Below are 14,564 nucleotides of genomic sequence, written 5' to 3' on the forward strand. Positions count from 1 at the left end.
TTTCTCTTCTCTTCCTATTTTGTTAAATGATCAAACTAAATTAATAACACTTTTATTTTTGAAAGCATTCTCACTTTACAGCATTATTCACAACTGCCTAAAACGTTTGCAAGGTACATGCAGTATTATTGGCACCATATTTTGTTTGCACGAGTGTTTTCCCCCCCATCAATATCCCCTTTATATCTACAAATCTAACAACTTCTATAGATTTCTTTTTATTTTTTTAGGATCTACAGCATGTGTAATGCTGCTCCGGGAAACCCCTCCCCCTAGCGCGTTGTCATTGCCATGGCGACGACCAAAGCAACGCCGCGATTGGTTGGGCTGCATATGACGTCATTCTGATATAGGGAATCCCGCCGGGTGCGCCTTGGAGCGCTTCTGTCAGCAGGAGTCCGCGTTTTTCTTCTCTCTCTGTAGTTTATTATTTTATTAGTTGATTTGTTTTATATGTTGATTCAGAGGGAAGTCCTGGCGGGAGTCTGATCTTCAGGTTTGTTCTTCTCTAAGCAAATGTGACATGTTGAGCTCAAAACTGCAAAACTTTTAATAATAATATTAATAACTATTATTAAAAATAAATATGAAACTATAGGAAGAAGAAGAAGAGCCAACGTTCAGGGCTTATATAACTTATTGATTATTATTTCTTTTAGTATTTTAACTGCTTTGTTAAGTCAAGAGTGTGAAAATCCCGAGGTTGCAGAGATGTAAGTGATTTCACTTCCAACATTAACTCTTTCAGCTCTCTGTTATTCAGATGTTTCTCGTATGTATCTAATACCAATACACTATTATTATAATTAGTATTATAATTCTTTTACTATTATTTGACCTTAGGATGTTTTATTAAATGAGAAAAAAAGTGATGCTTGGGGGGGGATACAAATAACATTCATGTGATCATCAGATATTTCAATAATAATTATAGTGATTTTACAGTAGGTTATTATATTCTGGGATAATTTGTCAATCCATCAAAAAATAAAATAAATAAACTTCTCCGGCTTACACAAGGAGAGACATGAGATTTGTTTTAAACTGTAGCCTGGTGATCTGAGTATTTTTATAATAAATAAAAAATATATAAAATAATATAAAAAATAAAAATAAGAAACCTTAAGTTTACCTGTAACTTTTTATCCTGTATTTTGATTTAATTCCTAATCCATATAACCAGTTCACATATATAGTTGACTGAAGTGATTTGTACACTGTTAGCACAACGAGGTGAGTTACACCTTCATTTTTAAAATTGTTTCTTTTGTATAACTGTGATTTGCATAATTGGGATGATCTATAACCATAAGTTCTCAAACAGGACTGACATGGGAAAGTCTTCCACAATATTTACCTTGAACAGTGCCACTACACATTATTCCTTAAAGCCTGGATGCAGAGAATAATAAGCATAACCATAACCATAGTCATACATTTCTGCATAGATAATGTTTATTTACAGTCAGATAAATAAATGTGTAGCTGGTTACAAAATTGATAAAGACTGCTTAAAAACATTCAAGCTCTTCACTCGTGTTTTGGGCTTCAACTGCAGGAGCTTTGTTAATGTTTTCTATTAACTTCACTGTAGTGATTGATTTGTCCACAGTAGCCACTGCAGGACTTAATAACTGAGCTTGGGTCGGAATTAATATCACTTCCACTGCTAAAAGTGTTATCAAAATGACATTGTGAAATTTTACTTTGATAGTACAGCCCTCAGTTTCCCAAACCAGCTAAACCTTAATCTTGTATCAATAATGAATCAAAAGGCACTGTTATCGCTTTCTCCGAGTCCTTGTTTTCATTTTCCACGCTGATCTGCACAGACGTGTTCATTAAGCTGGATTGACGTCAACAGGGCTTACCCCGTAGACAGATCAGTGACAAGCTTGTGTGTTGGGCTCACTGTCCATGAATCCTTCAGAATGCCAACTGCTATCTTTAAATAGATAAGCACTTTAAATTTACACACACACACACACACCCTCCATCACCATGCAAGGTGCACTCGGCCGTATGCAGTTATTCAGTACGAATGTGGACAGACCGTTCCTTTCTCTTACTCTCTCCGAAGCATGGACTTTTGAACTAATCAAAAACACAGGTTGCAGGAGTCACATTGTAATAAATAAGCGTCTGTGTGTGTTTCATAGAAAGCTGAAATGTATCCAGATGCCTTGCAAGCTGCTGTCCGGGTCGACGGTTTGCCCCTGTCCTGCCCTGAACCTGAGCCCAACCAAGAAGAGGAAGATCGGGGCCACCAGACCAAAAAACAAGGGAGATACCATCAAAGTTTACATTTACTGAAGCCTTTCAGGATCACACACAAGTAAGATGACACCAGCTACTATTATCAGTGCATATTAAGACGTATTCTGGTTTTCGGTAGCCAGAAATCTGTAAGTGGTGAGAGTTAAATGTGGCCCTGATAAGAAAGTCCTTATCCTCTGCTCACAGCCTGCACCACGTTTAAACAGACACCAACTGATAAAAGCGCTGCCAAACTTTTCTGCTGCAGCATGACACTTTTGCGAGGAACCTAAAAAATGCTGTTCAAATGCACAAAATAGGCTCTTTTACATGAGGACATGCTAGCGCTTCTCTGAGGCACTGTGTGTCTGAACTTGTACTGGTATTGTGTCACAGGCATCAGCACCCTGTGGACAATGCGGGACTTTTCTCCTTCATGACACTGCATTGGCTTTCTCCGCTGGCATGGAAAGCCCACAAAGCTTCATCTCTTACAGTAGAGGACATGTGGGGCCTGTCCTGCCACGAAGCCTCCGAAACCAACTATCACAGGTGAGCAGTCGATTGCCATCCTAAGCACATTTTCCCATGAATGACGTGTTTGACGTCATAAGCACATCAATGCCTCGGTCAAATGTCCTGTAACTATAACACTGCAATGTTGCAATCATTGATAATTGCAGTGTGACATCTGTCTTACGGCATAAAAGTTCTTCATAATGCATTATGTTTACATGTATAATGTCTTGGATATTATAAATCCCGCCTTATAATGTCTGAAATATAACTCACTATATAAAGCTATGTCAAGTCACATAACACGTCATACATAATACATACATAACAGGCCAGGTTACATAACACATTATTATATTAATCCAATCAACATTATAACACCACATTGTTTAAGTTTACAAATAGGATAGTGAAGGTGGTGATAACTTTTTTATAACAGCAGGTCAGAGGGTTGCGCCAGCTATAATTTCACCCAACAGGTTACTATTAATGCACTAATTTATTAATATATTATGTTCTAAAGCCATGGTGAAGTTTTCTCTATAAGATATTATTGAACATTTCCTAAAATGAGTCTTTAGTGTCAGTGCTGTTTGTTGTGCTGTATGTTTTGCACCAAAGGAAAGATTTCAAAACAAAGACATTACAGTTTCTTTGTAGCATAAAAAGGTGCATTTCTTTACGTCTTGTTAATGTGAAGATGCTGTTTATAGCCGTTATACATGATTTTTAAAAAACAGCCCTTAACCAGAATCACTTATGTCATAAAGAATCTTTATCATACAACTGAGCAGATAGGGACATTACCAGTAGCAACTTGGCGGTGCTGGGATTGGAACATTTCAGATCAGGAGTCCAGCACATTAACCACTGAGCTACCACTTCTCACGACATTAAATTAATGTGTTGTTCATTAATAAACTACATTTGTCATAGTTGGGAAAAGTGTGATGTTATAAGAGGAATACAACTTTACAACAAAGTGATTACAGAATGTCAGGTTAGAGAACGTATTGTTCTTTAGTCACAAGGTGCTGGCCCCTTTCACTTTCAACAAATATAAAATAAATGACACAGCATGTTGGTATTAGTAAGCCAACAGGATTATCAACAATTCATAGTTAGCGTCTTTTTACTTTGACTTTTTTACTTTTATTAATTTAGGTAAGAGAACTGCCCTGGGGCATGATGAACATCTCACCCTTATCTCACCTAACATCAATGCAGACACCTTCATTTCCTCTTCTCCAGCTTATGATTAACCAATACACTGGAAACTATGAGAAACTGGAGCCTTCTGTCTGCTTCAGTATGAAAACTGTCCTAAACCGAATCCTATAATAGCTATCATGACAGCTACAGGTAATGGTTACTCCATTGCAAGTTTATGACAAGACCATGTCAGTGTTATGATACAGGAGACAAGTAAAGTGCATCTGGGTCTATTTTTTACCGTGCACTTAGAGTTGTACAAATAGAAAGATTGGAGTCTAAGTGTGATTGGGAATTCCTGTCATGTTTGCCAGAGTGTAGCTTAAATGCGAACAAACGGAGAAGGTGAAAAAAACAGCACCTGGAAAAAAGTTGAAAGTGTCGGCTTGAGTGTGTGTGTGTGTGTGTGTGTGTGTGTGTGTGTGTTGGGGGATAGAGGTAGGGTTAATGTGGGAATCCCTGGACAATCATGGATATATCAGCTCATAGATGTTTCTCTCTCTCTTTCTGTCTGTGTCTCACGGTGTAGGCAGTTGTGGCATGTGGGTGTTATTAATAGCGTGGTTTAGAGATTAGACAGAGAACACAAGGGAGTGTTCTCCCCTTGACACATCCTGCTAAGCAGTTATGTCATTGCTACTTCAGTTTCGGGGCCAATTGTTGACTCAGTCGAGACACGTAAACATATTAATTTCCAACCTGGATTGACTACGTTATGGAATCTGGACCGACTACAATCTGTCTCGGGTTCATTACTTCAGCAAGTCAGCTGGCAGCCAGCGTAGAACTTGAGTTACCTCGAGCTGTGGTCTGAGATCAAAGGACAGATAATGTTCTGACAGCAGGGTTCGAGAAACTCTCAGCCGCCACCGGAGAGGAGACAGGTGTTACTTTTCACCGTGTCATGTCTCAAGGTCTCATTCTCTAGTTACTGGCTGTGAGCTAAACTTAGACAGGAGTGTGTTAGGAACGTTTGTCTTTGCGTGTGAGAGACTGAGTTTGTATGAAGGTATGGAAGAACAGAAGTTTGACTAGAGGTATATAAAATAGAGGGATTTTAGCTCTCTCAAATCCACTGAAATATATTCGGTTAGATTAGATTAGATTAGATTAGATTAGATTAGATTAGATTAGATTAGATTAAACTTTATTGTCATTGCACATGTTATGGTACAAGGCAATGAAATACAGTTAGTATCTAACCAGAAGTGCATTGGTAGCGGTGTAAAATATTTAAATATGTATAGGTTAGTAAGGCAATGATATATGATAGATATGAATAAATCATGATAAATGAATGAATAATGTGATATGAATAATCTCAATATAAATTATATACAATACAATGGCCATGAGATTTTGTAGTGTTTATGAAAAGATCTCACTGATTCTTATTTTTGCTAAAATAAAGAATGAATTATTGAACTCAGCAGATGAAACAAATCAAATTGTTGTTTGTGAATTATGTGGGTGGAAATCAACCTTCAGAGTCTGATTAACTGGTGATTGATTCATTTCACAATGCAGTGAAACAGACTGTTAATACAGTCATCGAATATGATCAGATTGTCACTATTACAACAATTTGCACTCTATTTACTAGCACATTACTGGGAAATTGAAAAGTGACAAGCAAAATGATACAACTCTAGATTTATAACTGATTAGTCATTCATTTGAAAGGCATTCACTCTATACTTCCAAAACCAAAGTATTCCAGTCTTTTTATCTAAGAAACCGTGATGTCATTAATGTTTGACTGTACATAAAGGATGAGATAAGGATTCTTCCTCATTTTGTATCAGGGAAATGTTTTTTACGGCTCTCCCATCTGGCTTGCTCATAATGGATCTGAATCTACATCCTGATTTCCGTAAGAACACTTGTTAAATGTCTAACACAAATAAAATCGAATTCAATTGAATCAACACACGTACTGCTACACTGTTTGTATTCTGTACATGCATTGTTATATCTGTTAAAGCCCAGGTAACCAGTAGATACCAAATCAACAGTGGTGATGCTGATACATTTGACATTTTGATCAAATCACCCAGAGCCTTAACTACACCAAATATTTGTTTGTTCTGATTAATGGGGAAAAAAAAGGTTCTTGTTTTTGCCGATCACTTTATTCATCATCGTGGAGTTTAATAAGTGTTTGTGTCCTGATTCAGGCTTCAGGCCCTGTGGCATGAAGAGCTGAAGAGAAAAGGCAAAGATGAAGCTTCTCTCCTCCGGGTTTTCTGGAGGTTTTGTCGGACACGCATGCTGGTGGCTTTTTTCCTTCTCCTTCTATCTACGGTGGCGGCCTTCATCGGACCTGTGAGTGGCAGCCATGTTTATTCTCCTTTTCACCTACACCTGTGTAGAGCAGGTTTAATAGCTGATTAACATCCTCATTAGGATGTGAACAGACAAACTCCTTGTTAGTGTAAACACCATAATAATTAACAATTAAGGACCATCTTGCATTCATTTAGCACACACTGTTACACACACACCCCACACACACACACTGTGCTTCAAATCAAATCAAGTTTTATTCATCACATACACATACATACAGTAGATATAGATATAGAAACAAAGGGTTCCTTTACCCAGTTGAAGTTTCAATAGATTGTGCACATTAAGAGGGAAGTTTCATATCCTTTAAGTGATTGAATGTAATATAATTATGTGTACTCAACTTTTAAAATGCTTTCTACTACACCTAATGACCTGCGCTGAACTTGGAGCGAATATTATATAAATATTTACTGCACTGTCGGACCAAATTTCTAGGAACAGTTCAGGATTTCTTTTTTTTTTTTTTTACACACATTTGTTTACTTGGTTGTTTCCACCCAAATGTAAGCACATTAACGTTTGCATAATGGCACATGTATTTCTTACTGCTGATTAAATTAAGGCACAAAGTGTATGTTGCCTAATGTATAGCAGGACTGTTGCAAAATAAAACTGTACATTTATGGCATTTAAATATTGATTGTACATTTGATTTGGGAATTTTGTCATGAGATGGAAGGAGTCTTCAGTGTCAGTGCTTTTACCTTATTAACCTCAATAGTGAAAGAAATATGACTGATAATAAATGTTATAATATAAGTGATGACATGATCTAAGTTGTTTCAATGTGTTCTATCACATTTAGTATAATATAAATAGGAAGGTAAGTGTTTTAATTCTTTAATGTTTTTGGGGTTTTTTTGTTCCCATTGATGAAATGTAGGGGTGTTTATACATTTCAAACGATTAATAATATTTAAATAACATTTAAATAAAGAACATTATCAAAAATGTTTATTATCAAACCTCTTTAATTTCTGAATCGTAAACAATGCAAAATTATTTTTTGTCCGTACAAAACAAAAAAAAAACAAAATATAGAGCTCCAAAGAAGGCTAAAGTGCCTAACTTCCACAGCATCTTTATAATCATTAATGGCACAGCTTGAGTATTAAAAAAATGTAATCATGTGCCAGTGTGCGCTCTATACATTTTAACACTCTGGGATGTGCAGACTAGGATCTATGCAAATGTTAAGTTCAGTTAAAAAAAAATGTAAGTTACGTTTTATAGAATTTTATTAAAGTTTAAAATAATTTTTGATGCAATAACTTTTCCAGGTTATGTATTTATTTTTTTTAATTTTTTTTGTAATTTATTAATTTAAAGTCTGATTTTGTCTTATTCTGTTTACATTTATTATTATAGTCAAAGGCACTTTTATTTTTCAGGCTAAAATACAGTCTGAATAAAAAGTGAGGTTTCTTTTAAATATCAAATAAAATAATAAAAAGCTCCAATTTGTTTAAAACTATTAAAAACCATTACCAGGAGTCTCCATGAACTATGATGTTTGCGGATGATATTGTTATTTGTGGTGAGAGTAGGGAGCAGGTTGAGATGAGCCTTTGAGAGGTGGAGGTACGTGCTGGAGAGAAGGGGAATGAAAGTCAGTAGGAGTAAGACAGAGTACATGTGTGTGAATGAGAGGGAGGGCAGTGGAGTGGTGCGGTTGCAGGGAGAAGAGCTGGAGAAGGTGGAGGAGTTCAGGTACCTGAAGTCAACAGTACAAAGTAATGTTTTTAGAGGAGTGAAGAAAAGAGTGGAGTGGGTGGAGTCAAGTCAAGTCAAGTTTATTTCTATAGCGCTTTTCACAACAGACATTGTCTCAAAGCAGCTTTACAGAATTTAACAGTTAAGGTGAATGGTGTGCATTTATCCCTGATGAGCAGCCGTGGCGACTGTGGCAAGGAAAAACTCCCTTAGATGTTATGAGGAAGAAACCTTGAGAGGAACCAGACTCAAAAGGGGAACCCATCCTCATTTGGGTGACATCAAGAGTTTGATCATAAGTGGGTGAAGTAGGTGGAGAAGAGCGGTAGCAGGAGTCATCTATGATAGAAGAGTATCTGCAAGAATGAAAGGGAAAGTTTATAGGACTGTGGTGAGACCTGAGATGTTGTATGGATTAGAGACAGTGGCATTAAGTAAAAGACAGGAGGTGGAGCTGGAGGTAGCAGAGCTTTTCAGTTTTCGTCGGCAGTGACGAGGATGGACAGGATTAGAAATTAGTTTATTAGAGGGACAGTGCATGTAGGATGTTTTGAAGACAAGGTGAGGGAAGTGTGATTGAGATGGTTTGGACATGTGCAGAGGAGGGACATGGGGTATATCAGTAGGAGAATGCTGAGGATGGAGCCACCAGGAAGGAGGAAAAGAGGAAGGCCAAGGAGGAGGTTTATGGATGTGGTGAGGGAAGACATGCAGGTAGTTGGTTTGAAAGAGGCAGATGTTGAGGACAGGGGGGTATGGATCCGCTGTGGTGACCTATAATGGGAGCAGCCGAAAGAAGAAGAAGAAGAAGTTAAAAAAAATTTCCTGATTTTAAAGTTGTTAAGGACAGACTTTTTGATAGCTCACTACAATAATTCTGATTTTAGAAAAAAAAGTTAAATATTCAGTTCAAGAGCTTATTTTTTTATCTAAATCTCATCTTGGGTGGAGAGAGGAAAGCGGCTTCAAAATAATACATAATGTATAAGACTCACAGCCATCATCTACTGTTAGATTTTTTTTTGTATGGAATCCATTTTTATATAAATGAACACAGAGCAGCTCATTGTAGAGGGCTGTTTTTTTACTGACTAAGATGTCCTGTTGTTGTACAGTGTGTTTATTTACATCGGACCTTGACGTTATCAGGTGATATTCAGAGTAAAACAGCACAGTTTGTATGATAAAAAAGACTCCACTTATGCTGCCAACCATGTTAGTAATGCATGTGGGCTGCTTTTTTGTTGATATTCTAATAATATACATTCATAAATACATTCATTAAGGATTTCTACAGGTCATTGTGGATCCTGGGGGTGAAGCATCATGAAAATTCATATGAATAGGGGAGTGGGTTTAACATTTAATCCCCACACCAAGGTCCGAAATCCAGGGTCAAATCCAATCAACTGTTTGATTTTGATTGATCTTTCCATGAAACTGCTGTGCTAAAAGGAAAAATATCCATAATGTCAAAGGGTCAAATTGACCAACACAGTTTTAAATACACAGAAAAGCAGGCAAAGGGTCAGTTCAAAATAGAAAATAAAATTATAAATGTGCAGCATGCAATATATACAATACAGCATATTAAAAAAATATGTAATAAACATGTTTTTACACAAACTGTATTTTTTTTGATAACGCTCTTCAAATTCTTATGTACCTGAATACTTATATGATGTTGTGACTTTTGTCCAGGTTGTCAACTCCTCCTCCTTATGACCCAAAATGATTTGTGGCTTCATGTCAGCTTTTACAAGAACATATTTATTTTACAACATTCTTTTTTTTTGTGTATGTGTTCTTCAAAAAAAGTACACTTGTATTTTCTAAGAAAATAAATTCTGAATGCATTGTTCTTCCCTTCATCTTCATAAGCTCACTAAAAAATTCTGACTTTGCACCAAAGTTTAGCACCAAAGTGGACCAATTTGAAGAAGTTCTGTTATGAAGTCATGTTGTGACTTTTCAGCCTTTTGCTCATATCCAGCACACCCTTACCTCTTGTATACCCACACCAAATTCTACCTGTTTAAAGCTAATGATTTTCATTTTCAATTGCACAACCCTGTTCTAGAGACCTAAAATACTGGTCTGCCAATTATTGGCCTCTCCATTGCATCGGTTGCTGATTGCATCTCCTTTTGAATTATAAACCCCAGATAATATCACAAACCTAATGTATTTAAATCCACTGGCTTCAAGTTCTTGAAAACTTGATGAAACACATGTCCTTTAGTCTTGTCTAGTTTGATCTTCTCAACAGGTTCTGGGATGAAGAGTTGAGAAGCTAACTCTGCTATTTAATTGAGTGACAGCAGAATGTGTAGACCCTGGAGCCATTTTGATAACATTTAGAAGCTGCTTTGGCTTTGTTGGGGTTTATCATCTTTAGATCTTACATGGTCCATCACTTAACATTTGGTGGTGGCTGTGTTTCAATGTTCTAATCAAATGGAAGGGATTCTGTGTATTTCTCGTCTTTTCCATTTGAAGGAAATCAATGAAATGTACAATCAAATACCATAAATGTACAACAGAAGTATCCTCTGTCTCTGAAACCACTTCCTAGACCAGTGATAACAACAATATCAACTCAACATAACATTATTTTAGTCAATATGACCTACAGTGCTATCTTTGTATACAAATATTGTACAGACCTTCCACAACATATCGGTGTGAACAGGCTTTGCATGAACGTTCAAGATCATAATGAGAAAAATCTAACAATTTCAGGAAGATAAAAAGAAGGCAACCAGCATTTCAGACTATTCAATGTTAAAATAGGTTAGATCGACCTATAACATAATAGGAGACTTGAAGAACTAGAACAATAAACAGTACTGCGCAAAAGTCATAGGAATACCGAAAGAAAAATACTGTACAGTGTGAATAATGAATAATGTTAAAGATTTTATACATTCAGTATTATACAATAAAGATCAGTTTACAGCACAAAAGTATTAAAAAAAGTAAATTTTTGTCTTTATAACTGCTTTTAAAACAAATCTAGATATTTTTAAATCTAACCCATTTTAACATTGAATAATCTGAAATTCTGGTTGCAGTCTTTTTATCTTCCTGAAATTAGGGATTTTTTTGTAATTTTTCTCATTATGATCTTGAACGTTCATGTTCACACCGACATGTTGTGGAAGGTCTGTACAATATTTGTATACAAAGATACTGTAGGTCATATTGACTAAGATAATGTTATGTTCAGTAGATACTGTTGTTATCACTGGTCTAGAAAGACCAGATATGAGGTAATATAAGGTAGTATGAGGTAGACTCAAGAAGAATGTTGGAAAATGGATGTTTTTTTGTCGAAAAAGTGTTTGGAAATCGTAGTGCTAGATATTTTTGAATATTGTTACTACTGGCCTAATGATGCAGAAGACATAATATCTAAATAATGTAAATATACAGCATATCATTTTGAATGGTATACAAACAAAACAAAAAAATTAAAATCTATATGTTTTGTATGAATTCTGTGTTAGATGCTTATTTTATGTTCTAAAAATCCATCCTTTCAACAATATATTAAAATGTATGCTTGACAATATCTAATCTATTTTTTTAGAGCAGTTCTTCATGTTGAAAGCATCTTCACATAGTTGTTGAACATTTCCTGCAAAAGTGTAACACCAAATATTAACCTTAGGAACAACTATTTTACCCATTAGGGTGTGAATAATTATTTCACTAAAGTGTCAAGTACTGCTGTACAAATTTATTAACCATTAACAATAAACTTATTGCCAAAAAATGGCTGATTTTTGTATAACAAAATAAATGGATAACTGATGGAAAATAATTAGGAATAGCAGTAGAGGTAAGTGAAGGTGATCAGAGTGTTGTGATTGTAATCTTGAGAATGTGAAATAATCCTGTAATAAAATATTTTCCCAGGAACTCTACACATCAGTCACCCTCATTTAACATTCATGACAAACACATCTGTTTTCTGATCTATGTGCTGTTGTTCCCATGGTGCCATGTTCCGTATAGGCTCTGTTGATCCGAGCGCTGTTGGAGTATGCTCAGAGTTCAGAGGTGTGGCTTCCATATGGCCTGGGTTTGGTTGGAGGTCTATTCCTCACTGAGTTAATTCGCTCTTGGACTATGGCTTTCGTATGGGCTGTTAATTACCGCACAGCCTCACGCCTGAGGGGAGCAGCTCTCACGTTTGCCTTCAAGAAAATCCTACGTCTGCGCAGCACTAAGGAAATCAGCACAGGGGAGGTGAGAAAATATCCATCCATCTCATATGATGCTACACAAGGCATGTTTATGATGCATATTATACGCACAATCTATGGTGCAGGTTTTTCATATGTCTTTCATATGGTTTGTGTTTTTAGTCTTGAAAGAAGTCGTTTGTCATTTTCAGATATCTCTTGCTCCCTGCAAAGTCAATTGAAAGTGAACTGGAAATCAACCAGATCATAGCTGATAGAAGTCTATTACAAAGCTGTCCTATTTCAACTAGTGGCAGAAATTATTTTCGGGGTCAGAAAACGATTAAACTGAAGCCCCAAAAAAGAAACTAGCAAAATCAATTATATGGCACCACTGAGCAGTATGAAGCAGTTAGTAGTCAGTAAACATATTTACAAGCAGATTAATCTGTGATTCAGTTGCAGTTTCAGTTAATTGGCCTTTTCCAAAACTGCAATTCATTGCATTGTGTTTTTTTGTTTTTTATATAAAATATAAATTCTATGATAATTGCAGGACATTATATACTGTACACTAATATGAGCCAGGTAGTTTTACAATCTGCCTCCAACTAGGCCTAATAACGTAATTATATTATGTTCTATGGTGCATTTAATGTTCTCTGGAGAATTTATTATATTGTTGCATTGTTTATATTTATCTATATTTTACATATTGTACTGCTTTTTGTTCACTGCTAATTTGTCTGTTGATTGTTTACACTGGTGCCCGTGACCTCTGTAATATCGCACCAAGGCCTTGGAAAATGCATTCATACCAAATTATTCTTGTATATGGCCAGAATGATAATATAAACTTTCTATCTATTACTTTCTAACTCTTAAGAAAACTTTAAAGCAGCTTTTGCTTACCAAATATTAATTGGCTTAAGTCTTAGACTCCAAGGATTTGTCCAGACTCTTTTCTCAGTCTTGTTAGTACACAACTTTCCTAGTGGGTGTCTCTGTAAGTCCTAATTCATTCAGAGCAATTGTTGGATAATATGGTTTTTGTTAAATGGATAAATAATTCATGTGAGACTATAAGGAATTCAGCCAATACATGTGCATTATACCTGCATTTAAGATAATGCTAGTTCTCATAATATCTAATCTTGATCTTTTTAGTATGCTAGTATATAATTATTATAATATTTGAGCATGTTTTTGTCAGATTTCACCTAATTAAAGTTCGATTGTAGAGTGTGATAGGAAACTACTGTGATGAGCTAACATCTAGGCTTCTGTTTGTTTAGCTTGTAAACATTTGCTCCAGTGATGGCCTGCGGCTATATGACGCTGTAACTGTGGGCGGTTTGCTGAGTGGAGGACCTCTGGTGGGGCTTCTTGCCCTGTCCTACAACATCTACATTCTGGGACCATCCGCTATTGTTGGCTCTACTGTTTTTTTCCTCTTCTATCCATTAATGGTGAGTAATGATGCAAGGCATAATGTTTTATTTGCTAGACTGCCATGGCACTGAAATTTGGTAATGTATTTCCCATAATAAACATATTAAAGGAATTGAAGGTGTTCTTCAGCTGTGGGTCATCTAATATAACCTAAATAGACAATCTATACATATTTTATTTTATTTTTTAAATTTTATTATTTAAAGTCAAAAACAGGGCTACCTAGTAAAATGTAATGGCTTGAACTGCACTGGGGTCATTTTAATATGCTGAACGCATCATCGAGAAAATTTATGTTAAGAACCCGCATAGGACAACTGCGCAATATGAAATATGTAAATGAAGAACTTTCTTCTACATTAATATTGACACTACTCACCTGAGGCTCAATATACAATCCAAATGAGTTGAATGTTTGATATATATGTTCTGTTCAACCATATACTCACTCCATGTGATCATATTTCACATATGTTTTGTATATATTCATATATTCTAGACCTTCCTCACACTACTTTTCCATTTCATGCAGATGCTGGCCTCCCAGTTGACCGCCTACTTCCGCAAGAAATGTGTGGTAATCACGGACCGGCGCATTAGACTGATGACCGAGATCCTCAGCTGCATCAAGTTCATTAAGATGTACTGCTGGGAATCAGCCTTCGCCAGTAACCTCCACAGTAAGCCATGATTCCTCTCTGCTCTGCACCTTCTCAGAAATTCAGCTGGAAATTCTCTGCTCCAGTTGGCTTTTTAAAGTACATCTGAGACACCTTTTTTGCACGGCTTTTCTGCATTGAATATTCCATCAGTTGGGACTTTCTAAAGGCCCAGCGCTACAAGGCTAACTTAAAAAGAATTTGACACTCTATG

General features: G+C 36.1%; 1 protein-coding gene across 2 annotated transcripts in view; it reads left to right on the forward strand.

Moving 5' to 3' along the window:
• The first annotated feature begins 360 nt into the window (after positions 1–360).
• The window catches only part of wu:fb13g09 (ATP-binding cassette sub-family C member 5), a 44,485-nt gene continuing 30,281 nt past the window's right edge, over positions 361–14,564 (forward strand). The window contains exons 1-7 of one of the 2 annotated variants that reach the window (XM_046859674.1): positions 361–496; positions 2,160–2,335; positions 2,653–2,808; positions 6,162–6,309; positions 12,070–12,303; positions 13,535–13,708; positions 14,224–14,371. In XM_046859674.1, the coding sequence (XP_046715630.1) occupies positions 2,169–2,335; positions 2,653–2,808; positions 6,162–6,309; positions 12,070–12,303; positions 13,535–13,708; positions 14,224–14,371 (1,027 nt within the window). In that variant the 5' untranslated portion in view covers positions 361–496; positions 2,160–2,168. Of the gene's footprint in view, positions 497–654; positions 714–2,159; positions 2,336–2,652; positions 2,809–6,161; positions 6,310–12,069; positions 12,304–13,534; positions 13,709–14,223; positions 14,372–14,564 lie in introns of those variants that run through there. The other variant, XM_046859675.1, reaches the window with a different exon arrangement.

Source organism: Silurus meridionalis, chromosome 10, assembly GCF_014805685.1.
Source record: "Silurus meridionalis isolate SWU-2019-XX chromosome 10, ASM1480568v1, whole genome shotgun sequence".
Classification (NCBI taxonomy): Eukaryota; Metazoa; Chordata; class Actinopteri; order Siluriformes; family Siluridae; genus Silurus; species Silurus meridionalis.